Below are 24,558 nucleotides of genomic sequence, written 5' to 3'. Positions count from 1 at the left end.
CAGCCTCAGGGCAAAAACTCCATTGTGTTTTGCATCCCAAATTGCTGCCAGGGGAAAATATTTATTTATTTATTTATTTTGATTTATATCACGCACTCCCCCTGCCAAGGTGGGGCTCAGGGCGGCTGACATCATCAAAACAACACAACAGTACGATAAAACCACAATGTACAATAAATAAACAGAGCCAGTGTGGTGTAGTGGTTAAGAGCGGTGGTTTGGAGCAATGGACTCTTATCTGGAGAACCGGGTTCGATTCCCCACTCCTCCACATGAGTGGTGGAGGCTAATCTGGTGAGCTGGATTTGTTTCCTCACTCCTCCACATGAATCCAGCTGGGTGACCTTGGGCTAGTCACAGTTCTGTTAAGAGATCTCTCAGCCCCACCTACCTCACAGGGTGTCTGTTGTGGGGAGAGGAAGGAAGATGATCGTAAGCTGGTTTGAGTCTCCCTTAAGTGGCAGAGAAAGTTGGCATACAAAAGCCAACTCTTCTTCTAAAGCTTAAAACCGGTTGCCAGTTATTAATCAATTAAAGGATTAACGAGTGGCGCTCATCTGTAGAGCCTGGGGCCATGGTGGGCCTGGAAACACAGCCAGGGACCCCAACTTAAAGTTGATAACAGAATGGAGCAGGTAGGGAGGCCAGTTGTGGTGGGAAAACCATTGCTGCCCTCAACTATAGGCCTGGCGGAATATCTCCGTTTTACAGGCCCTGTGGAATTCCTTCAGAAAGTTGTGAGAATGAAAAAAAGGTAACGTAACCGTTGGAAGCAGCAGCCGTAGGGTTTTCTGTACCGAAGAACGAATGACTTGCCTGGAAACCGCCTCTGCTTCTGTGCCTTAGGTGGTCTACGAACTGCAGACGCCCCCCCAATGGTGCTTTGATGTCCAGTGGTGCCCTCGGAATCCGTCTGTTTTCTCCACCGCCTCTGTTGACGGGCAGCTCAGCCTTTATTCGGTGATGGGCAGCAGCCTGGAGGCGCAGCAGAAAAGCCAGGCTGACAAGGTACAGACGGGCAGGGCATGCTGAAAATCGAGGGGAAGTGTCGGTTTGTTTACTTTTTTTATTTTACACTCAAAAATCCAAATCTTGTGGCTGGAATAAAACAGGCACATGAAGTACATTTCTGTGACTGGAAGGACTCTGGGCCTGTGCTGAATGGATAGACTGGAGAGCTGGGCCATAAGTAATAAAACTGATTTCATTAGGGAGAAGTGTAAGGTACTTCACCTAGGCAGAAACAACATAAGGCACAGGTACAGGATGGGAGAGAGTTGGCTTGACAACAGTACATGTGAAAGAGATCTGGGAGTCTTCGTGGACCACAAACTGAACATGAGTCAACAGTGTGATATGGCGGCTAAGAAGGCCAATGCAATTCTGGGCTGCATCAATAGGAGTATTGTGTCTAGATCAAGGGAAGTAATACTACCACGGTATTCTGCATAGGTCAGACCTCACTTGGAATACTGTGTCCAGTTTTGGGCTCCACAATTTAAGATGGCTGCCAACAAGTTGGAGCGTGTCCAGAGGAGGGCGACCAGAATGGTCAAAGGTCTGGAATCCATGCCCTATGAGGAGAGACTTAAGGAGCTGGGTTTGTTCAGTCTGGAGAAGAGAAGGTTGAGGGGAGACATGATAGCCATGTTTAAATATCTGAAGGGATGTCATGTTGATGAGGGAACTATCTTGTTCTCGGTTGCTCCAGAGACTAGGACACGGAGTAATGAGAAAAGCGATTCCACCTAAACATTAGGAAGAACTTCCTGAGGGTGAGGGCTGTTGGACGGTGGAATGCACTGCCTCGAGGGGGGGAGTCCCCGTCTTTGGAGGTCTTTAAGCAGAGGTTGGATGGCCAACTGTCAGGAGCACTTTGATTGTGGGATCCTGCATGGCAGGGGGTTGGAGTGGATGGCCCTTGTGGTCTCTTCCAACCTTGTGTGATTTTTGTGACCCTTTGCCTTCTGTAAGCAGAATGTGTGTTGGATTTCCCTCGTTACAAACTTCCTGCCCCCTCAGAAGTCATTAGGCCCCACTGTAAAGTATTGCAATTAAAACAGTCCAATCAATGCATAGGAGAGCTGGCGTGGTGTAGTGGTTAAGAGCGGTGGTTTGGAGTGGTGGACTCTAATCTAATTTGATTCCCCACTCCTCCATGAATGGCAGATGCTAATTTGGTGAATTGGATTTGTTTCGCCAGTCCTACATACGAAGCCAGCTGGGTGACCTTGGACTAATCACAGCTCTCTCAGCCCCACCTACCTCACAGGGTGTCTGTTGTGGGGAGGGGAAGGGTACTGTAAGCCAGTCTGATTCTTCCCTAAGTGGTAGAGAAAGTCGGCATAGAAAAACCAACTCTTCTTCTTCTTCTACCCTTACAATTCTCTCAACGCTGCAAATTCATGTGGCTCTCGAGAGAAAAGGGTCAGTGAAAAATGCATACCTGGACCACCTTTGAGCACAATCCAGAACACAGTGTGACAGACCATTGGAGCTGTGCCTTTTGGACCAGCGGGCCTTGGAGGAGTTTCAAAAGTTGATTGTGATTCAGTATAGAATGGCGTCCCAGTTCCAAGGACAAACCGTTCCTCTTGCAAGCCCTTGAGGGTTTCTGAATGGTGGTATTGTCGTGTTTCATCCTGCCTGTGTGTCAAATAATGAGAGTGGGAAGGGGACCTAGCATGCGATCCAGCCCCTTCTGGGTTTCCAAGTCAGGTTTCATAGCTCATGGTTGGAACAGCAAGCCGAATGTACATTTCTGCTAGCGATGCAGTCGCTCACCCACACAAAGTGACACTTGCAGATAGAATCATAGAATCACAGTGTTGGAAGGTACTCCCAGGGGTCATCCAGTCCAACCCACTGCACAATTCAGGGAATTCACAACTACCTCTCCCTGACACACACCCAGTGACCCCTGCTCCATGCCCAGAAGATGCCCCTCCCCAAAAAAACCCCTCCAGGATCCCTGGCCAATCTGGCCTGGAGGAAAATTGCTTCCTGACCCCAAAGTGGTGATCGGCATTACCCTGGACATGCAAGAAAGGGCCATGAGAGCCAAGCACTGATGCAACCCTTCCGGCCCTCCCTCTCATGATCTGCCTAAGTTCACAGAATCAGCACTGCTGACAGATGGCCAGGAACACCCTACGGCAGGGGTGTCGAACTCAGTTGTTACGAGGGCCAGATATAACATAAATGACACTTGGTCAGGTGGGGCCAGGCCTCACCAGCCCAGATCAGGGCTGGGCGGGGGTGGTGGTGGCTGCCTCATGGGAAGGATAAGAGCTCTCAAGGGGCCAGGGGCACTTCCGGGTCGGACGCCCCCCCCCCCCGCCACAAGCGCGGAATCGCGCTCTTGCTGCCTCGTTGCCGCGGGGCAATTATCTCGCCCTTTGAAGATCCGGCAAGCGGCTCCCCTCGGAGTAAGAGGGGATGCGGAATCGGGTGCCAGTGGCGGACCTGTCATCGGAGCGAGAGCCGCCACGAAATCGGCGGCGGTCGCCCAGACAGGACTCCGCTGTATAGCCGGCGCCATCTTAAAGGCACAGCAAGAAGAAAGCGAGGTGGGATCCAATTTACTCTAAACTTGGAATAATTTTTTTTTCTTCATTTAAAATATCAACTTGGGGTGTGTGGCAGGATTGTTTATAAAAGACTCAACTTAGAATCATCTATAGTTCCGTTACGCTCTGTTTTCTGACTTTTGGCTTTTTGCCAGCTGTGTGACGCACTGCAAAAAAATTCTTACTAAGCAAGAACTTGGAAATAAAAGAAAGGAGTTGGAGAATAATCAAGTGACATGGAATAAAATCATTTAAGATGTCATGGTGATTGTTTTCTCTGAACTGGATTCTTTCATCTGAAATAACTTTTGTGCAATGATTTGAAAGAAAAGTTTTGCCCCCCCACTTCCCTTTTTTTTTTTCTGGATTATAATTACCAGCTGTTTTGTCTTCAGCTTATACAGCTTGCAAATGGGAGAAAAAGAGAAACATACCAAGGATATTCTTAAAGATACAAAGTTGGTGGTACCGCTTCCTCAGAGAAGGCCTTTGCAATTTGTGACTCAAATTGCAACTAAACAGACAACTTCTCCAGGTTCACTAACATCTGTTACTGCCAAGATGACTCCAAAAGCAAAGCCTGAAGTAACATTGACTTCTGTATTTGAACTTTTAACTAAGACTCATCAAGATGTTGCTGAAATGAAGCAGGAGCTATCTCAGAATACAGCTACTACATCCCAAAATTCTGCTGCAATAGCTACTCTGCAAGATACAATCTCATCTCTGACTATCAGGCAAGATAGGGTTGAAACCAAGTTAAAGAAAAATACACAGGAAATCAAAGAAACTAAGAAGAAGGTGGACACCCTTGAGATGGCAATAGCATCCTCATCTGATAGAGACGAGAAGCAACAAGACCAGATGGCGATGATAGAGCTTAAGATAAAGGAATCTTCGATACGTATACGTGGTTTGAAAGAAAAAGTTGAAAATCGGGATTTACGTGGATATTTGGCAGTTCTCTTGGCAGACTTTTTACAAGAATCTGAAGAAGTTATTACTGGGATGATTGTGACAGCTTACAGAATAAATTCTGCGTATGCAACCAGAAACAAAGTACCTAGGGATTGCCTGCTTCAATTATTTTCAAGGAGTCACCAGGATTTGATACTTAACACCCATTACAAGACACCATTAAAAGTTGATGATGAGCCTTTGAGATTGATGAAAGAAATACCGACAAGATTGCTGAGGAAAAGGAAAGATTTTATGGAGATTGTACAATGTTTAAGGCTCAATGGAATCCAATACAGATGGGAATATCCTCAAGGCATCTCCTTCACTTTTAAAACAAAAAGATTCAAGTATACAGAAGTGGATAAGGCAGAGCAGTTCTTAAGAAGATATGATGCAGAATTGGTGAAACCTATTAAATCAACTAAGCAAGTTCCAATCAGAGAATCTACGGAAGAAGAAAAGGCATCTGAGGCATCTGGAGGGGGAGATTTGCCAACAGATTCTCCAGAGGACTCTCCAATTGATGAAGCTGAAGACTAATGAAGGGGGGGAAAGGGGGGCAATAAGAAATACGGTTGTTTATGTTGTGTTTAGAAGAGTATGGGATCTAACTGATTTTTGAAATGTTACAGGTTTTATCTTGGAACATTAACGGTTTGAACTCGCCTAATAAAAGGAGGAAAATATTGCACCAGCTACATAAAAGTAATGCTAATATTATTTGTTTACAGGAAACTCATATACTCCCAAAGGACATATTTAGGTTGGAGCATTCAAGGTTGGGTACACTTTTGGCATGTAATAATGGTAGAAAAATTAATGGAATAGCTATGTATATACCTACTTCACTGGAACCAAAAGTTGTTTTCCAAGATATGGAGGGAAGAGTTTTGTTAGTTGAAATAACATGTGGCTTTCAGAAGTTAATGCTTGTGGGAATATATGCGCCTAATACTAACCAAAAAGTTTTTTATGATAAATTAGCAATATTACTAGCTGAATATGCAACAGAAAAAATGATATGGATGGGGGATTTTAATGGTGTTAACGTACCTAAGATAGACAGATCTGGAAAAAAGAAGAAAGCAACTAATGAAGGAAAATTACCAGGGGTCTTTGATGCTCTTACTGATCAATGGAATATGTTTGATGTCTGGAGATTGGCACATGGAAATAAGAAAGGATATACTTTTTTTCCCCAAAGGCACCTTACATATTCCAGGATAGATATGTTGTGGCTATCGAAGGGCCTTATAGAGAAATCAGAAGATTCAGAGATTTTACCTAGGGTTCTGTCTGATCATAATGCGGTCTCAGTTAAAATTCAAATGGGAGACAGAGGGTATAAACCTTGGAGAATTAATGATTTTCTTTTAAAAAATACTAAAATAGTCACTAAATTGAAGACGGATATACAGAATTATTTTAAAGAAAATATAGACAAGGGTACCCGTGAAGATATAGTTTGGGATGCTGGTAAGGCAGTAATTAGAGGATTGTTAATCCAACAAAATACAAGGTGGCATAGGGAAAAAGAGAAAAAGAGAAAACATATATTAGATGAAATAAGACAAGGTGAAAGATATTTAAGTAGGCTGCAAGATAAAGCAGCTAAGCAGGAACAGCAGGTTAAGATTAGAAATTGGCAACGACAATATGAATTTTTAATTGCAGAAGAAATTGAAAGTAAACTTATATATAATAAACAAAGATTTTTTGAACATGCAAATAAGCCGGGTAAAATGTTAGCTTGGCAACTTAAGCAGAAGGGAAAAAAATACCAATAATTCACATTAAAAAGAATGGCAAGATTACAAAAAAAAGAGAGGAGATATTAGAAACGTTTGTAGAATTTTATACAAATCTGTACAGGAAAAATGTAGTATCAGAGGTAGAAATGGATAAGTATCTTAGTAAAGGGGACTGGGGAAAAATAACACAGGAAAATAAAGATTTTTTGGATTCTTTAATAACTAAAGAGGAGTTGGAAGAAGCAATAAAAAAAAAGTAAATTAAATAAATCTCCTGGCCCAGATGGATTTAATGTATCTTATTACAAAACATTTAAGGATCAGTTAATTCCTTACTTATTGGAAGTAATGAACTTAGCATTGAGAGATGGAATTATTCCTCAAACTTGGAAACAAGCAAATATAGCATTAATACCAAAGGTAAATTCTGACACATTGGAAGTTAAAAAATTTAGGCCAATTTCATTGTTAAATGCTGATTATAAATTATTTGTAGCAATATTAGCTACTAGACTAAAAAGAGTATTAAATCAAGTAATACATGAAGATCAAGCTGTTTTTTTACCTGGAAAGTTGATGAGTCAGAACGTGAGGGTGGTACTTGATCTTTTAGAATATGCAGAACAAGATACAACACCAATAGCTTTGATATTTTTGGATGCTGAAAAAGCTTTTGATAATGTCAATTGGCAGTTTATGTTTAAGATATTAGATTATATGGATTTCGGTGTGAATTTTAAAACAGCTATAAAAGGAATATATACACAACAAACTGCCAATTTGATTATAAATGGGTCATTATCACCAAATATTGAAATACAAAGGGGAACGAGACAGGGATGTCCTCTTTCCCCTTTACTGTTTATTTTAGTATTAGAACGCTTACTGTATAATTTTAGAATAAATGATGATGTAGTTGGTGTACGTATAGGTAAAAATCATTATAAACTCAAAGCATACGCGGATGATTTAGTTTGCTTTTTGATTGATCCGATTGAACAAATTGACAGATGGAATAAAATTTTGGAGGTTTATGGAAAGCTTTCAGGTTTTAAAATTAATAAAATTAAAACCAAGATTTTAACTAAGAATATGACTCTTTCACAACAACAAATATTAATAAAAAAGACGGGGTTTAATATTGAAAATAAAGTTAAATATTTAGGTATATGGATATCTAATAATAATCTTAATTTATTTCAAGATAACTATGTGAACCAATGGCAACAGATAAAAAAGGATTTGATAAGTTGGGGGAAATTGCCATTATCACTGTGGGGGAGAATTTCGGTAGTTAAAATGATATTACCTAAAATGCTTTTTTTGTTTCAAAACCTCCCAATAATTAAGGGTGTACAGATATTTGATGTTTGGAAAAAGGATATTATGAGATTTCTCTGGGGTAAAGAAAGACACAGGATTGCATATAATAATTTAATTGAACTGAAGGATACGGGAGGATTTGGCTTACCAGATTTGAAATTGTATTATCAAGCAGCATGTTTCACCTGGATCAAACACTGGATTCTCTTAGAGAACCAGAAATTATTAGAATTAGAAGGATTTAAGTTGAGATTTGGGTGGCATGCTTACTTGTGGTATGAAAAGGAGAAAGTAAATAAAGAATTTAACTCTCATATTATTAGGAAAAATCTATTAAAAATATGGAATAAATATAAGGATGCTTTTGAAAGCAAAACTCCCGGCTGGATTAATCCTGTAGAAGCATTTTTGAGAAGGGGTATACATTTAAATTTGGATGGTAATAATTATAGAGAAATGATAGAATACAAAGATGGTATATGGGTTCTGAAATTAAAAGAAGAACTTCAGATTAAAGATTGGTTTATGTATTATAAATTAAGAGATGTTTTTAATAAGGATAATAAGTTGGGTTTTAATCAAACCAAATCGGAATTTGAGATTATACTCTCTAAGGGCAATAAAGGATTGATAGGGAGGGTATATAAATTACTTATAGAAATAAATTTAGAACAAGAAAGGATTAAGCCGGTGATGTTGAAATGGATGAGAGATTTAGGTTATAATATGGATCTGGAAATATGGGAAAACTTATGGAAAAAGGAATTTAAGTTTACCATTTCAAATGAAATAAGAGAGAACTTGTATAAAATAGATGGCATATAACCCCAGTATTGTTAAGTAAAATGAAGAAAAATGACGAAACTTTATGTTGGAAATGTGGTAAGGAAACAGGTACATTTATGCATGTTTGGTGGTTTTGTAAAAAAATAAGGAGGTTTTGGAGATTAGTTCTGAAGGAAACTAATAATTTGACTAAATCAATAATTAAAAGAGATCCCGCCTTTTGTTTATTGGGTATTTCAAAAAAAGATTTAGATAAAGGTGATAGAGTCATATGTCAATACAGTTTTGCAGCAGCAAGAATTATAATTGCAAAAAAATGGAAGCAAACAAATAAACCTTCAATTAAAGAGTAGAGAGAAAAAATATGGATATATATGCGGATGGCCAAAATTACAGCTTTTTTACATGGTAAAGATATGGAGGAATTTAAATCTACATGGTTAAAGGCTACCGCATATTGGGATAAAGTGGCAAAAACGGACTTTAAAAGTATAGTTAACGAACTATAGTATAATACGATTTTAATTATGATATAACTATAGATATATTTGGTAATGTCATAACACTCCATCGGAAGTCCAATGGTGAAGGGCACTGTGGTGGGGGGGTGGGATTTGGATTCAGGGCACGATGGAATTTAGTGAATTGAATATTGTATTAGTGGATAAGTCGTGCGCTGAACATGTATTTTTTTGTTTTTCTTAAATGTATTATTTTTTTTCTTTTTTTCTTTTTTATTCTCTTTTGTGTATGTTTTATTATAAAAATAATAAAAAAGGGGGGCCAGGGGCCAGCCCAGGGGCCTTATGTTTGACACCCCTGCCCTGCGGGGTCACCATGAAGCAGCTGTGACTTGGCAACCCCAACCCACCACCACCACCCCGACTTTTCTTAGGCTGGCAGTGTTGGTTTGCCACATGTAAAAAGCAGTTATTCTGGTTGGACGGCAGCGTTCCCTGGAAAGCAACAGTAAGCCTGCCTTCCCTTCCGTCTCAGATCTCCTCCGCTTTCAGCCACCCGGACCCTTGTGGCACCGGGGAGACCCTCCTGCCTCTGCAGGTGCTGGAACGTGTGGCTCAGGCAGCCGTGATCCCGCCACTGAAAAAGCCTCCCCAGTGGATCCGCAGGCCGGAGGGGAAAGGGCTGGCTGGAGAGGGTGGTGCATCCAGCTGCCCCACAATCCCCACCTTTTCCTGTGTAGGGAGGGGCTTCTTTACCAGCCCAGGGAGCCTCTGCCAGTGGGTGGCGGCTCTTGGCTTGATGCAAAGAATAGTTTGGTTTGTTTCCCTAGGGTGCGTTTATTATATTTACAAATGGAAAAGAACCATTCTGCTCAAAATATTGTCGAAGGCTTTCACGGTCAGAGTTCATTGGTTCTTGTAGGTTATCCGGGCTGTGTAACCGTGGTCTTGGAATTTTCTTTCCTGACGTTTCGCCAGCAACTGTGGCAGGCATCTTCAGAGGAATAACACTGAAGGACAGTGTCTCTCAGTGTCAAGTGTGTAGGAAGAGTAATATATAGTAGTCAGAAAGGGGTTGGGTTTGAGCTGAGTCATTGTCCTGCAAAAAGTAATGTGCTAATCATTGTCCTGTAAGTATCAAGATAATGTGCTAATGAGGGTGTGGAACCAATTGTATCCTGAAGTGATCTGTTAATGTGTGAAATCCAAAGTTAATCTGCATGGCTATTGTTGACTGTAGCCTTTGTTAGTCTGGCACTGGGCTTTGGAGGTTGGCTGCCTCTGGATATGTAGGTTGCCTGCTGAAGTGTAATTGGGTGATGGAAGCTCATTTTTTTGAAAAGGATTCCTAACTTTTCCTTAGAAGTTAGGTTCCCTGAGGTTCCCCCTTTTGACTCTCTTGCCAAGGCACTTTTCACACATGCCGAATAATGCACTTTCAATCCACTTTCAATCCACTTTAACAATTGTTTGCAAGTGCATTTTGCCGTTTCACATAATAGGGCGAAAACGCATGGTCACTTAAGCCTCCTTTATTCCCTGTTTCAGCCAGGATTCAGCCAGGATCAAATGTACGTTCGGCGAAACATGCATTGAAAGTGGATTGAAAGTGCATTATTCCGGCGTGTGTGAAAAGTGCCCCTGTACTTTAACCTCAGTCTTGCGACGTCAAGATGTTCATATTATGTATATTATTCTTAGGATAAAATAAACAGAAATAAGTATATTATTATTCTGACTAAATATAGGGAGGTGGAAAGAAAATTAAAATTTTAAAATGTGGGGAGGGAGTTTTTGTAACTGATATTTTATTTTATATGTTATATCTGACCTAATAATTGGATTTAATAATAATGTGGTTGTATAATAATTTTCAGTTTGAAAACGTTGTTTTGTAAATACATCATAGACAACTTTTGGTTTATTGTAAGATGGATAGTAGGACTGTTGAAAACTATTGAGATCTCACTGATATATAATGTGTTAATGTGTATTGCACAAAAGATAATTGTTTGCTCTTGTTCATTGTTAAATTATTAGAAGAATCAATGAATGTTATGACTTCAAGATTTTAAGATCGTACATTACTAATCTGTTCTTCTTTTCTATATTCTTATTTCTTTGCTTTTTGTTTTTATATATACAGGTTGAGTTTCCCTTATCCTAAACTGCTTGGGACCAGAAGTGGTCCGTATTTCGGATCTTTCCGTATTTTGGAATATTTTGGAATTTTTGCATATACATAATGAGATATCTTGAGGATGGGACCCATGTCTGAACACGAAATTCATTTATGTTTTATATACACTTCATGCACATAGCCTGAATGTGATTTTGAACAATATTTTTAATAATTTTGTGTACCTTGAACCACCAGAAAGCAAACCGGCGTGCTGCTGAGGGCCTGTGATTAATGCCTGCATGTTTGGCTCAAAACATCTGGTTTTCGGGTCAGTCCGGATATCGGATGTCTGGATAAGGGATACTCAACCTGTATATATATATATATATATATATCCAATAAAAATATTTTTTTTAAAAAAAACGTTCATGGGGTGTAGATGGAAGTTTACTGTGAGCTTTTTTGCTTCTTTGCAGATATGCTGGGTGCCCGTATGGAGACAGAAGGAGGAGGGCCCCCCTCCCATGAAGCCTGCCTCTGTTACATCTCCTCAGGGAATGTCGAGAGATTGGTGGAATGCTGGGTGAAAATCCATGGCGTCTCATCTCCACTAGCGCTCCAGGTAAAAGGACTGAGTTTCAGCAGGGATTACCTGCCTGCCGCAGTGTTTGTATGACCTTACCAGCTGGAAGAATTTAGGAAGAACTTTCTAACAGTTAGAGCGGTTCCCCAGTGGAACAGGCTTTTTCAGGAGGTGGTGAGTTCTCCTTCCCTGGAGGTTTTTAAGAAGAGGCTAGATGGCCATCTGTCAGCAATGCTGATTCTATTACCTTAGGCAGATCGTGAGATGGGGGGGTGGGCATCTTGGCCATCTTCTGGGCATGGAGTAGGGGTCACTGGGGTGTGGGGGGAGGAAGTTTGGAATTCCCTGCATTGTGCAGGGGGTTGGACTAGATTGGACTAGATGACCCTGGTGGTCCCTTCCATCTCTATGATTCTATCTCCAATCTTTTGATGTTCCTTATAGAAGTTTGGATTTCTCGGGTGCCGGCTTTTCAATTAAATAAATGTTTTTTCTAGGCTTAAAACAACAGTGAAGACACAGCAACTGAGTGCCCATCGCAGACATTAACTTCTTACTCTTGGAGATGTGTAGGGATCCTAATGGATAAAACAATTACCGTGTTAACTAACCTTCAGATACTGGATTTGGAATAGCTAAAATATTTGTCTAACTCAGCCGGATGTGTGAAAAACAATACCTGTATTATCTGTACGTGATTTAACTTGAACACTGAATATGAGTTTTCCCAGAAACAAACTTCGAACACTCCAGCTCTGCTAAGTAAAGCATTTTGTGTTTCTTTGTTTTCTGCTCAAGGCTATAGCTGTATGAGCAGTACTAGATAGATTAGGTAGATAAATGGATGGATAGGATACGATAAGATAGGTTAGGATTGATAGATGGATGGAAGAACATAAGAAAGGCCCCGCTGGATCAGACCCAGGCTCATCAAGTCCAGCAGTCTGTTCACACAGTGGCCAACCAGGGGCCTCTAGGAAGCCCAGAAGCAAGACCACTGCAGCAGCATTATCCTGCCTGTGTTCCACAGCACCTGATATAACAGGCATGATCCTCTGATCCTGGAGAGAATAGGAATGCATCATGACTAGTATCCATTTTAACTAGTAGCCATGGATAGCCCTCTCCTCCACGAACATGTCCACTCCCCTCTTCAAGCCTTCCAAGTTGGCAGCCATCCCCACATCCTGGGTCAGGGAGTTCCACAATTTAACCATGTATTGTGTGAAGAAATATTTTCTTTTATCTGTTTTGAATCTCTCACCCTCCAGCTTCAGCAGATGACCCCGCATTCTGGTATTACAAGAGAGGGAGAAAAGCCTCTCCCTGTCCACTCCCTCCATGCCATGCATAATTTTATAGACATCATGTCTCCCTTTAACCGCCTTCTTTCCAAGCTAAACAGCCCTAAGTGTTTTAACCGCTCCTCATAGGGCAGTTGCTCTAACCCCTTGAACGTTTTGGGTTCTCTTTTCTGCCCCTTCTCAAGATACATAGATAGACTGGATGAATGGATAGATGGATGGATGGTAATGGATGGATAGATAGAACACCCCAGCTTTTTAGATACATGTCATATCTTAGTACACATGGACAGAGGTTGGATTTGGGAAACCTGAATTTATATGTTCCCTGGAGGAATTGGGAGCGATAGGACTAAATATGGCTGGAGGAAGGGAAAACCGATCACTCGACATCGTCCTTGTCGGGAGGGTGGGGCTGAGCAGCCCGAGGAAGTCCCGCATGCCTCCTGCAGTCGGCAGAACCTGTGGGAACATACCGTGTGCCCTCGTTTGGGTTTAGGGCACAGGCTGGAAGGTGCGAGCGTTCTGGGTCGAATCTGAGGTGTTGAACTGATGGGGAGGTGACGCTGTGCTCCCTTGCGGGAGATACCGTGGAGGGCATTTCCAGTTCTCCTCTCTTTCCCCAATTCCTCCCCCCACCCCAGTCCAGTGTAGTAATTGAGACTGACGAGAGGCTTTCTTGTTGCCATCTGGCTCAGAGAACCACCCCCACCCCTTGGCTCTGAGGCCCTGGTATGAATGTTCCGCGAGAAGCAAAGCCTGTCTTTCCTTCTGTCCCCGCAGGATCTGATGGAGAAAGTGATGGTGCTCACCAGGTCCCTGGAGATGTACAGCAGGGATCCTGGGCTACCCCCAGGTCCGGTCGTGGTGGAGCAGACAGTTCGGTATGCCAGCCTCTTGGCTTCCCAGGGCTGCTTGGCAGCAGCAGTGAGCCTCCTGCCAAACACCCCTGGCCCGGTAAGTGCAAAAAAGCTGCAGCCGGGAAGAATCATAGAGTCGGAAGGGACCACCAGGGTCATCTAGTCCAACCCTGTGCACAATGCAGGAAATTCACAACTACCTCCCCACACACATACCCCCAGTGATCCCCTACTCCATGCCCAGAAGATGGCAACAAAAATCCCTCCAGGCTCTCTGGACCTATCTGGCCTGGAGGAAAATTCCTGTCTGACCCCAAAGTGGCGATCAGCATTACCCTGGGCATGTAAGAAAGGGCCAGAATAGCCAAGCACTGATGCAGCCCTTCCTGCCCTCCTTCTTGTGATCTGCCTAGGTTTACAGAATCAGCATTGCTGACAAATGGCCATAGCATCCTAGAGTTGGAAGGGACCACCAGGGTCATCTAGTCCAACCCCCTGCACAATGCAGGGAATTCACAACTACCTCCTCCCCACATCCCCAGTGACCCCTGTTCCATGCCCAGAAGATGACCAAAAAAACACTACCCACCAGAATCCCTGGCCAATCTGGCCTGGAGGGGGATTGTTTCCTGACCGCCAAAGTGGCGATCGACTAGCATTTCCCTGGGCATGCAAGAAATGGCCATGAGAGCCGAGCACTGACAAAACTCTTCCTGCCCTCCCTCTCGTGATTTGCCTAAGTTCACAGAATCAGCACTGCTGACAGATGGCCATCCAGCCTCTGCTTCAGAACCTCCAAAGAAGGAGAGCTCACCACCTCCAAGGAAGCCTGCTCCACTGAGGAACCGCTCTGGCCGTCAGAACGGGCGAAGGCCAGATTCTGCACACTCTTCGGTTAGCCCAGCTGCATAGGAAAGGGCTTTTCATCCTGCCTCTTCGACAGAGGTCTCGCAGCCACATCCTTGGCTCTGACTGACGTTCAGCAGTGCAGAAACGGATGCTGCCGGGGAGGGACGGGGAGACATAAATTGGAACAGAGACAGGACTTAGGCCTCACAGGATCCAGGTGGCAGCAAGTTTTCACAGCCTCTCCTTCAGCCTTCGAGGTTTGGCATTTGGCTGCAGAGGGCTTCGATCAGCAGGTCACAGAGCGGACAGAAGTGTTTTCCTGACACTTGAATTTACCTTCTTTCAGCCCCTGGTGAAGCAGCTCCGAGACCGTCTGTGCCACGCACTGGGCAAGGGTGTGGCCGAGCAGCAGCCCTGTTTCCCATGGTGGTGCCCACACAGGAGCACTTCAGCAACTGTACCCAGCGAGCAAGGGGGGCTCAGCTACCGAAGAACCCTCCCCTGAAACTGGTCCCGAGCATCCGGTCCAAGTAAGCCCGACTACCATTGTTTGAATTCTTGGTCCTCCACCAGGGGCTGGGCTGCGTGACCTGTTGCAAACCACAGTCTTATAGCCTCAGTTACATTCATAAGAACATAAGAAAGGCCCTGCTGGATCAGACCAAGGCCCATCAAGTCCAGCAGTCTGTTCACACAGTGGCCAACCAGGTGCCTTTAGGAAGCCACAAACAAGACGACTGCAGCAGCACCATCCTGCCTGTGTTCCACCGCACCCAAAATAATAGGCATGCTCCTCTGATACTAGAGAGAATAGGTATGTAGTATGACCAGTATCCATTCTAACTAATAGCCATGAATACCCCTCTCCTTCATGAATATGTCCACTCCCCTCTTAAAGCCCTCCAAGGTGGCAGCCATCACCACATCCTGGGGCAGGGAGTTCCACAATTTAACTATGCGTTGTGTGAAAAAAATATTTATTTTTATCTGTTTTGAATCTCTCGCCCTCCAGCTTTAGCAGATGACCCCGTGTTCTAGTATTATGGGAAACGAAGAAAAACTTCTCCCTGTCCACTCTCTCCAAACCATGCATGATTTTATAGACCTCTATCATGTCTCCCCTTAGCCCCCTTCTTTCCAAGTTAAACAGCCCTAAGTGTCTTAACCGCTCCCCATAGGACAGTTGCTCTAGTCCCTTAATCATTTTGGTTGCTCTTTTCTGTACCTTCTCAAGCTCTGCAATATCCTTTTTTAGGTGTGGTGCCCAGAACTGTACACAGTATCTCACCATAGATTTGTACAGGGGCAGTATGATATCAGCAGTTTTATTCTCTATTCCTCATCTAATTATGGCCAGCATGGAATTTTCCTTTTTTACAGCAGCCGCACACTGGGTTGACATCTTCATTGAGCTATCCACTACCACCCCAAGATCCCTTTCTTGGTCTGTTGCTGCCAGCACAGATCCCATCAGTGTATACCGTATATACCCGTGTATAAGCCGACCCGCGTATAAGCCAAGGTGCCTAATTTCTCCCCAGAAAGGGGGAGTGAATAAGTGATATGAAAGCATGTGACCACGTCTCAGGAGCTTGACCCGTTTGTAGTATTGAATTGCATATCTTCAAAAAAGGATTCTTTAAGTCTTCTTTAAATAGTTTTTAAAACATGGCCGTAATACCATCTGGGCCAGGTGTTTTATCTGTCTTTTGTCTAGATATTGCTTCTTCTAGTTCTGTTGTTGTAATTGAAGCGTCAATCACGTCTCATTGTTCGGAGGTTAACTTGTTGATATTTACCGTACTTAAAAAATTTTCTATTTTCTTCCCAGAAATCAGATCTTTTTGGTACAATTTAGTATAAAATAATTCAAATTCTTTCTGTATATCTGTTGTGGTATAAACCGGTCCTTTTGCTGTCTGTATTTTATCTGTTATCTTCTTTTGCCTGTAATCCCTCAGTTGACTGGCAAGAAGTTTACCTGGTCGATTTGCATGTTCAAAATATCTCTGCTTCACATATTTCAAATTTTTATTCATTTCTTCCATAACTACTAAATTAAGTTGATGTTTCACTGTCTTTGTTTTCTGAATTATTTCTGATCTTTTATCATTCTAATTTCATTCTCCATCTCAAGATCACCCTGAGCCATTTGGTCAGGGGGCCGGTAGAACGTCCGCAGTACTAAATCTCCTTTGGGGCCCGGAATAATCACCCATAAGGATTCTGTAGACGAGTCTGCCCTTTTTATGGTCTCTAGCTTATTAGACACTATGCCTTCCTTGATATTCATAGCAACACCCCCTCCAATACACCCTTCCCTGTCATTTCTATACAGTTTGTAACCAGGGATGACTGTATCCCACTGGTTCTCTTCCCTCCACCAGGTTTCTGTAATGCTCACTATATCTATGTTTTCCCTTAAAACCATGCACTCTAAGTCCCCCATTTTTGCTTGGAGGCTTCTAGCATTAGCATAGAAACACCTCCACACTGTTTCTCTCTTTCGACTTGCCTGGCATGTACCTTTGGGCATCTTTAAGTGGCTATCCATCATTTTTTTTCCATTCCCTTTCATGTCTAAGTAATTTCTATGTGGGCAATCTGAAGCATTTTTCCCTTTGTCCGTATGAACTGAGTTTGCCCGAACCGGATGCTTCTCAGTTCCTGTCGGCTTTCCCCCCAGATCTTTTCATCTGGAAAGTGGAGCTGGAGCTTGCTGGGGTGTTGAGGGGAACGAATGTGCAGTGGTAGGCTGTCCAGAGCAAAAGAAGGGAGCGTAAGAAGCCAGCTTAGACCAAGGATCCGCCCAGCCCGGCCTTGTGTTTCATTGGTGGCCAGCCAGGAAGCCCACAGGCAGGACGTAACAGCAGTGGCCATTTCCCAGCATCCACCTGTCCATATTGCCTCTGGACACGGGGATCCCCCGCAACCCCTGTGGCGAATGGTCACTTCCTGTAACAGCTCTTCAACTTCCTCTTGCATCTTGACGATGATGATTTAGTTATATTCCGCCCTCCTCTTCCTCTACGGCTTTGACTTTCGCAGGGCAGCCCCTTGCCTTCTACGGGCTTCTTCGGCGCTGCCGCTTGGCCCAACCAGGCAGGCACCCTCGTTCAGAAGCATTTCTAATTTGGAGGATACATTTCAGCCGAGGCTGTATTGTAGTGGTTTTAATTAACCTTCGGGCCCCCTGAAGTGCTGTTTCCCCCGTAACCTTCCGTTCAATTAATCCCTTCATTTTGTGCGAGCGTGAGATTTCCTCCTCTGAAATTAAACGTGACTCTATTGGACTTTCTGGGCAATTTTCCAGCCGCATACAGTAGACGTTGACTTGGTAGAGTTGTGGACCTCTTCCCAGTCAGCTGGGTAACCTTTACATCTGGGCACAGACTGAGTAGCCCCATGTCTGGGGGTGGGGGGGCGGTTGAAGAGGACAAACGGAGACTGGAGAAAAAAGCAGCCACGTAGGTCGTTTGTTGTTATTCCAGCATTATATCGCTAGTCCTGCACTTGCAAAAAAACAACAACCCTGTTCAATCTGGCCAAGCCTGAAACTGACCCACACTAGCTGTGAAACTGACCAAATAAGCAACTGCATAGGTTGTTTATGATTATTTCAGCTTCCTCTCAACTGTTCCATCTGAAACTGACACACACTTGCTCACGGCTTCTGCGGAAGAGCTGCCAAACACCAAGCGCTTGTGGAAACTGCACAGGGCCACCAGTGCCCAGGGAGGTCTTTCGGAGGGTATCTAAAAGGGGACCACTGAAGTTTTGGTTCAGTCAGGCCGAGAGCCGCCTGCATCTCAGGGCTTGAGGGCCTTCTGAGTTGGAGCCCTGAGAGCTCTCTCTGGGATGTCACAATTTCCTGGAGTCTCAAAAGTCACCCTTTGGGGGTTTCACATGGCTCTGAGTGAACTGGGATTAGCATCCCGTATTTGTGCAGTTTCCAAAGTGCTCCTCCGTTGAATACGTACACTTCATTGTGAAAATCCAAAGTCATGAAAACTTCAGTTGTACCAGTTCCCAGGTATTTTGAGTGAGGAGCTTGTGGGTCAGATGCAAGCAACGCGTTCCTCGGCCCAGAACTGGCATGCTCAATCCCCCAGTGCTCAGGTCAGGAAGCAGGAGGGAAGCGATAGCTGATGCTGAAAGAGGGGCTTACCCCCCCCCATCCTTCTGTACATCTGACCCCTCTACTGTCACCACCTTTCAGCTCAAGAATCCTGGAACAGCCATTCTGCTCTGAGAGGCAACCTCCAGAGGAAAAAAGTAAGTGATCTCCTGGCCATTAAAGTCAGGAGGAATGGGAGTTGGAGCTGTGTGGTGTAGTGGTTAGGAGAGCCAGCGTGGTGGAGAGGTTAGGAGTGGTGGACTCTACTCTGCTGAACCAGGTTCGATTCCCCACTCCTCCACACAAGCGGTGGACTCTAATATGGAGAACTGGGTTCGATTTCCCACTCCTCCACACGAAGCTGCTGGTGGCCTTGGGCCAGTCACGGTTCTCTCCGAACTCTCTCAGCCCCACCTAACTCACAAGGTGCCTGTTGTGGGGAGAGGAAGGGAAGGGAATTTTAAGCCAGTTGATTCTCCTTTTAAAAAGGTAGAGAAAGTCGGCATATAAAAACCAACTGTTCTTCCTCTGTCAGCTCCAGAGGCCTTTTACCTACTCTTAAACCTATTCCAAAGAACTTGTTAGTATATGTTCACAGGCAGGTGGTGGTAATTATGTCTTAGATACCACAATGGACCCAGTGAAGGAGGCCGTGGCTTTCTGTTTGCAAGGCTGCTAATGACAGGATGTATTTGGAGTTTGCTCATTTGTAGGATCACCATAAGTCGGAAGCGACTTGATGGCACATAAGACAAGTGGTTGTATTAAAGAAACAGAAGTGAAACACTGGGATTCTCAAGCATCTTTGGAATCTCCTGTATTTGGCTTTGTAAAAAAACCAGCGGTGTCCTCCTTTTTAGGTAGAATCATAGAGTTGGAAGGTGCCGTAGAGGCCATCTAGTCCAACCCCCTGCTTAATGCAGGATCAGCCAAGAGCATCCCTGACAAGTGTTTGTCCAGCCTCTGCTTAAAGACTGCCAGGAAGGGGGAGCTCACCACTTCCCTAGGCAGCTGATTCCACTGTCAAACAACTCTTACTGAAAAACAAATTTTCCTAATATCCAGCCGGTACCTTTCCAGCCGCAGTTTAAACCCAGTATTGTGAGTCCTGCATCCTTGTGGGTGATGGTGGATGTGAACAAAAGGTGTTTTATGCACTGGGAACTGTTTGTCTCCCTCTTTGTGATTTCTTCCTTTCCTTTTAGGTTTCTGAGCGGTTCACCCCTCCCACCCCAATCACAACCCCTGTAATGAACGTCCCTGTAGAGTCTCCTGGCGGTCCTCCTGTACGATCTCCATCCCGGGAGTTTGTTTGTGGGCCTCCAGGAATGCAGACCGAAGGCGGCGTACAGGTGAGCTCGACCACATCACTGATGTGTGTCACCCCGCATTGGTTTTAAGAGCTATATCTTCCTGTCCTCTGCAAAACACAGAATCCTTGACTTTCTGCATTCAAATGGACAGGTCTCTACACCTTACGCAGATGTTTTCAATTCCACCTTCCCATTAGCATGCTTGGCTTTGTACCTGGTTTTTGCAAAATGTGAACAGGGAGTACGCAGAAGATATAAAGACCAACAGTACTTTCTGAAAACAAAATCTGGTAGTTGTGCATGAATGCACAGTGAATCACCAGAAATCCAGCTGCAATCAGGGGTGACCCAGGGGTTCTCCCCCTCCCATGCCCAGCGGTTCTTTAAATAGAAGAACAACTTTAAACGTAATGTGTTTTATCTTGGCTCTTACGGGTCATGAGTGTGACAGGTCATAAGAACATAAGAAAAGCCCTGCTGGGTCAGACCCAGGCCCATCGAGTCCATCAGTCTGTCCACACAGTGGCCAACCAGGTGCCTCTAGGAAGCCCCCAAACAAGACAACTGCAGCAGCATTCTTCTGCTTGTGTTCCACAGAACCTAATATAATAATGTATGATCTCCTCCATCCATCCTCTGATACTGGAAAGAACAGGTCTGCATCATGGCTAATATCCATTTTGACTAGTAGCCACTGATAGCCCACAAGCAACACAACTGCAGCAGCAGCATTGTGCCTGTATTCCACGGCACCTAATATAACATGTCTGCTCTTCTGGTACTGGAGAGAATAGGTATGCATCATGACTAGTATTCATTTTGACTAGTAGCCATGGCTAGCCCTCTCCTCCATGAACATGTCCACTCCCCTCTTCAAGCCTTCCAAGTTGGCAGCCATCGACTCATCCTGGGTGGGAGTTCCACAAGGTTGTTGATTTAGTTTTAAGAGCTAGAAAGTCCTTTAAGACTTGTGTTTAGTTTCATTTTAAACTATCCTTTTAAAAAGAAATACCATAAAGGACATTTTAAAAACTCAGTGGTTAATTTTTTTAAATCCACAACCACACTGCTGGAAGCCATTTTTCTAAATAAAATAAGATAAAAGAAGTATGCATGTATATAGTTTTGAACAGTTGTGATGGTCTCTCCTTGTCGGCTACAGCTGTCTATCCCTGTTCCTCCGCCAGAGAGTTGAGGCTAAGAGGATAAAACTAAGAATTTGGAGGGAGTTTGGAGTGGGCCGTGCCGGTTTTCAGCCCCCCCCCCACACACACACACACACACATTCCCCGGAGAGAATAGCACACCCATTGCTCACCAAGGTATTTGAGACCTTGGCTACAGAGAGATTCCACAGCTTGGCTGAGCTGGGATTTCAGCCCAGATCTCCAGATCTCCTGCATCCAAGACCCTTAAGGTGTTTCTCCGGCACCCCTTATTTGGCGAGCTTTGACCAAGGGATTAAGTCCCTGAAAATGAGCCAGCTGTTCCTTTAAAGGTATTTGCAGAGAGGTTCTCCTTAAACGCGCAGGGTGGCAGCCGGGGGCTTTTGAGCTGCCGCCAAAGCAGTGCTTGAGTCAAGGTTTGCTTTGTACCTTGGACGTGGTTCCACTCGAGGGGGGGGCAAGCTCATCTCGAGCTGTCCTGTGCATCCTTTAAGAACAGTCCTGGAGTCTTTACTTCCTCCTGCTGCCAGCATGGTGTAGTGGTCAAGAGCAGTGGACTCTGATCTAGAGAACCGGGTTTGATTCCCCACTCCTCCACATGAGCAGTGAACGCTAATCTGGCGAACTGGGTTGGTTTCCCCACTCCTCAACATGAAGCCTGCTGGGTGACCTTGGGCTAGTCGCAGTTCTCGACGAACTCTCTCAGCCTCACTTACTTCACAAGGTGTTTGTTGTGAGGAGGGGAAGGGAAGGCGATTGTAAGGCGCTTTGAGACTCCTGAAAGGTAGAGAAAATCGGGGTTTAAAAACCAACTCCTTCTTCTTCCTTTTCTTCTTCCAGCTTCATCACTTGCCTGTGGTGCAAATTCAGAAGAAGGAGATACCTCCTGAACATCCGGTGCTGAAGACCACCTTTGAAAACCTGGTGCGGCACTGCTCATCCGTTGCTACTGATGTTGTAAGCCTTTTATCACTTCACCTCTCTTCCCCCCTCCCCTTTTAAAGGTAGAAGACAGAATTAGGGAGCCTCAAAGGTTGAGTGGAAATCAGAAAATCTTTTAAATAATCTTTATTTAGTATGCACAATAGTTATGATAAAAACACTGGGCTTGGAACACAGGCTACATATAAAACCACCAGTATAAACTGTTATGGAAATATTCCAACACAGTTGATGCAAACACGTAATATAAATGACCAACAGACCATACGCGTTTTGGCCTCGTGGTCCTTCATCAGCGATCGTGTGTGTGTGTGTGTGTGTGTGTGTGTGTGTGTGTGTGTTAGTTAAGTGCTGTCAAGTCGCTTCCGACTCATGGTGACCCTATGAATCAAAGTCCTCCAAAATATCCTATCTTTGACAGCCTTGCTCAGATCTTGCAAACTGAGGCCCGCGGCTTCCTTTATTGAGTCAACCCATCTCTTGTTGGGTCTTCCTCTTTTTCTGCTGCCCTCAACTTTTCCTAGCATGATGGTCTTTTCCAGTGGTCATATATATATATGACCGTCTTCTCATAGGTCATATATATACAACATGATTATTAAAGATGCATCCCAAAATTAGAAAACCTTAATGCTTGGCCAGATGTAAAGCAATAACACCAATCATGGGCCTTTTAGCATAGTAATTTGCTCATACAAGCATCTGTTGTAAAATTATCAATGTTTCTGAGTGTGCAACAGCAGCACCAACCAGCGACAAAATCTATTAGAATTATTGTCGAAGGCTTTCACGGTCAGAGTTCATTGGTTCTTGTAGGTTATCCGGGCTGTGTAACCGTGGTCTTGGAATTTTCTTTCCTGACGTTTCGCCAGCAACTGTGGCAGGCATCTTCAGAGTAGTAACACTGAAGGACAGTGTCTCTCGACAGAGACACTGTCCTTCAGTGTTACTACTCTGAAGATGCCTGCCACAGTTGCTGGCGAAACGTCAGGAAAGAAAATTCCAAGACCACGGTTACACAGCCCGGATAACCTACAAGAATCTATTAGAATTATTATTAGAATTAGACCAGTTCCCTGCTTCTGTCTCCATCCCGCAACTGGTTTGTTTTAGCGAAGGACTTGTTATGTTTTACTTTCCTGGGAGTCATCCCCACTGAATAACATGAGACTTGCTTCTGAGTAGGCCTGCGTAGGATTGCCCCCTTTATCTGATAGTGTTTTCTTGAGTCGATAGTGGCAATGCTTCTGAGCATGCGTAGAGTTGGTCTCCATCGTTAGAGCATCTGATGACATCCCGTTTCCCCTCGTGGAAGGGGAAGGGAAGGTGATCGTAAGCCGGTTTGATTCTCCCTTATGTGGTTGAGAAAGTCGGCATATGAAAACCAACTCTTCTTTTCTTCTTCTTACAGAAAACCAAAAGGAAGCTGGAGGATGCGACCCAGCGACTGGAGTGTTTGTATGAAAAGCTGCAGGAGCAGGCTGTACGTCCCAGCACGTGTCTCTTCTAGAGCTGCTTTCACACACGCTGGGAGAATGTGCTCTCAATGCACTATAAGCAGTTTGTTTGCCACTGGGTGTTCCTGTTTCACCCAGGCCTTTTATGCAGGGGAACTGGTCGGCCTGTGTGAGGGGATGCTGGACTAGAGGGACCCTCACTGGTCTGATCCAGGAGGGCTCTTCTGATGTTCTTATCGGGGGAAGGGGCCTCGGCCTCTATGCCCTGTTGTTGGCCCTCCAGAGGAAGTGGTCAGCCATCCAGGATGCTGGACTAGAGGGACCCTCATTGGTCTGATCCAACAGGGCTGTTCTTCTTCTGTTTCTCTTATAGTTGAGTGAGTGGGTGGTAATAAACATTTGAAGCACTGTCTTATTACTAGCACACGGTGTCCAGAGCAGCTCCCATTGAGGGGCTGCATGTCCAAGCATGCTTTCCCTGTTTCCACCCGCAAGCGTTCCACCAGACCCCGAGCACAGTGCTTAGAAGCCGCGGTTGATCCTAGGGGCCCTTCTGTCAGGCAAGAGAGAGAGAGCAAGCGCGCGGCCAGGTCCGCTTAACGTGCCGCCTGTTCTCCTTTCCTCTCCAGCTCTCCCGTCCCGTCCTGCTGGGCCTGCACGAGATGGCGCGCTGCGCTGGGGCGGGCGGTTACCAGCAGGCCCTGGCACTGCACGTGCAGGTGGTGAGCAGCAGCAGCTTCAGCAACGTCTCCAGCTTCATGCCTGCCCTGAAGGCCCTCCTCGCCGTTGCCCAAAAGCTCAGTGTTTAGGTTGGAGCCGCCATCCCGGCGGCCTGGATCGTCTTTGTGGAGAAGAGGGCCTGGATTTGCAGAGGTTTTCTTTTGGATCTCCTCTGAAGAGGAGCCGTGGCTGGGCGTGGCCACAGGTTAGGCAGCTCTGGAAAGCCGAGGGGGGCGAGAGCCGCTCTGCTGGCTGCTCAAGAGCCCTCCGCCATC

The 24,558-nt window shown here is 44.6% G+C and overlaps 1 protein-coding gene across 1 annotated transcript in view; it reads left to right on the top strand.

Annotated features, from left to right (window-relative positions):
• Positions 1 to 24,372, top strand: part of SEC31B (SEC31 homolog B, COPII coat complex component) — a 45,424-nt gene extending 21,052 nt beyond the window's left edge. The window contains exons 8-16 of the mRNA XM_056850554.1: positions 847 to 1,008; positions 9,386 to 9,548; positions 11,449 to 11,594; positions 13,643 to 13,816; positions 14,915 to 15,025; positions 19,891 to 20,037; positions 22,005 to 22,121; positions 23,518 to 23,589; positions 24,193 to 24,372. Coding sequence (XP_056706532.1) covers positions 847 to 1,008; positions 9,386 to 9,548; positions 11,449 to 11,594; positions 13,643 to 13,816; positions 14,915 to 15,025; positions 19,891 to 20,037; positions 22,005 to 22,121; positions 23,518 to 23,589; positions 24,193 to 24,372 — 1,272 coding nt within the window. The remainder of the gene's footprint in view (positions 1 to 846; positions 1,009 to 9,385; positions 9,549 to 11,448; positions 11,595 to 13,642; positions 13,817 to 14,914; positions 15,026 to 19,890; positions 20,038 to 22,004; positions 22,122 to 23,517; positions 23,590 to 24,192) is intronic.
• The last annotated feature ends 186 nt before the right edge of the window (positions 24,373 to 24,558 follow it).

The sequence above is a fragment of the Euleptes europaea genome, chromosome 5, assembly GCF_029931775.1.
Source record: "Euleptes europaea isolate rEulEur1 chromosome 5, rEulEur1.hap1, whole genome shotgun sequence".
NCBI classification, from domain to species: Eukaryota; Metazoa; Chordata; class Lepidosauria; order Squamata; family Sphaerodactylidae; genus Euleptes; species Euleptes europaea.
This window is presented reverse-complemented; position numbering and strand designations above follow the sequence as displayed.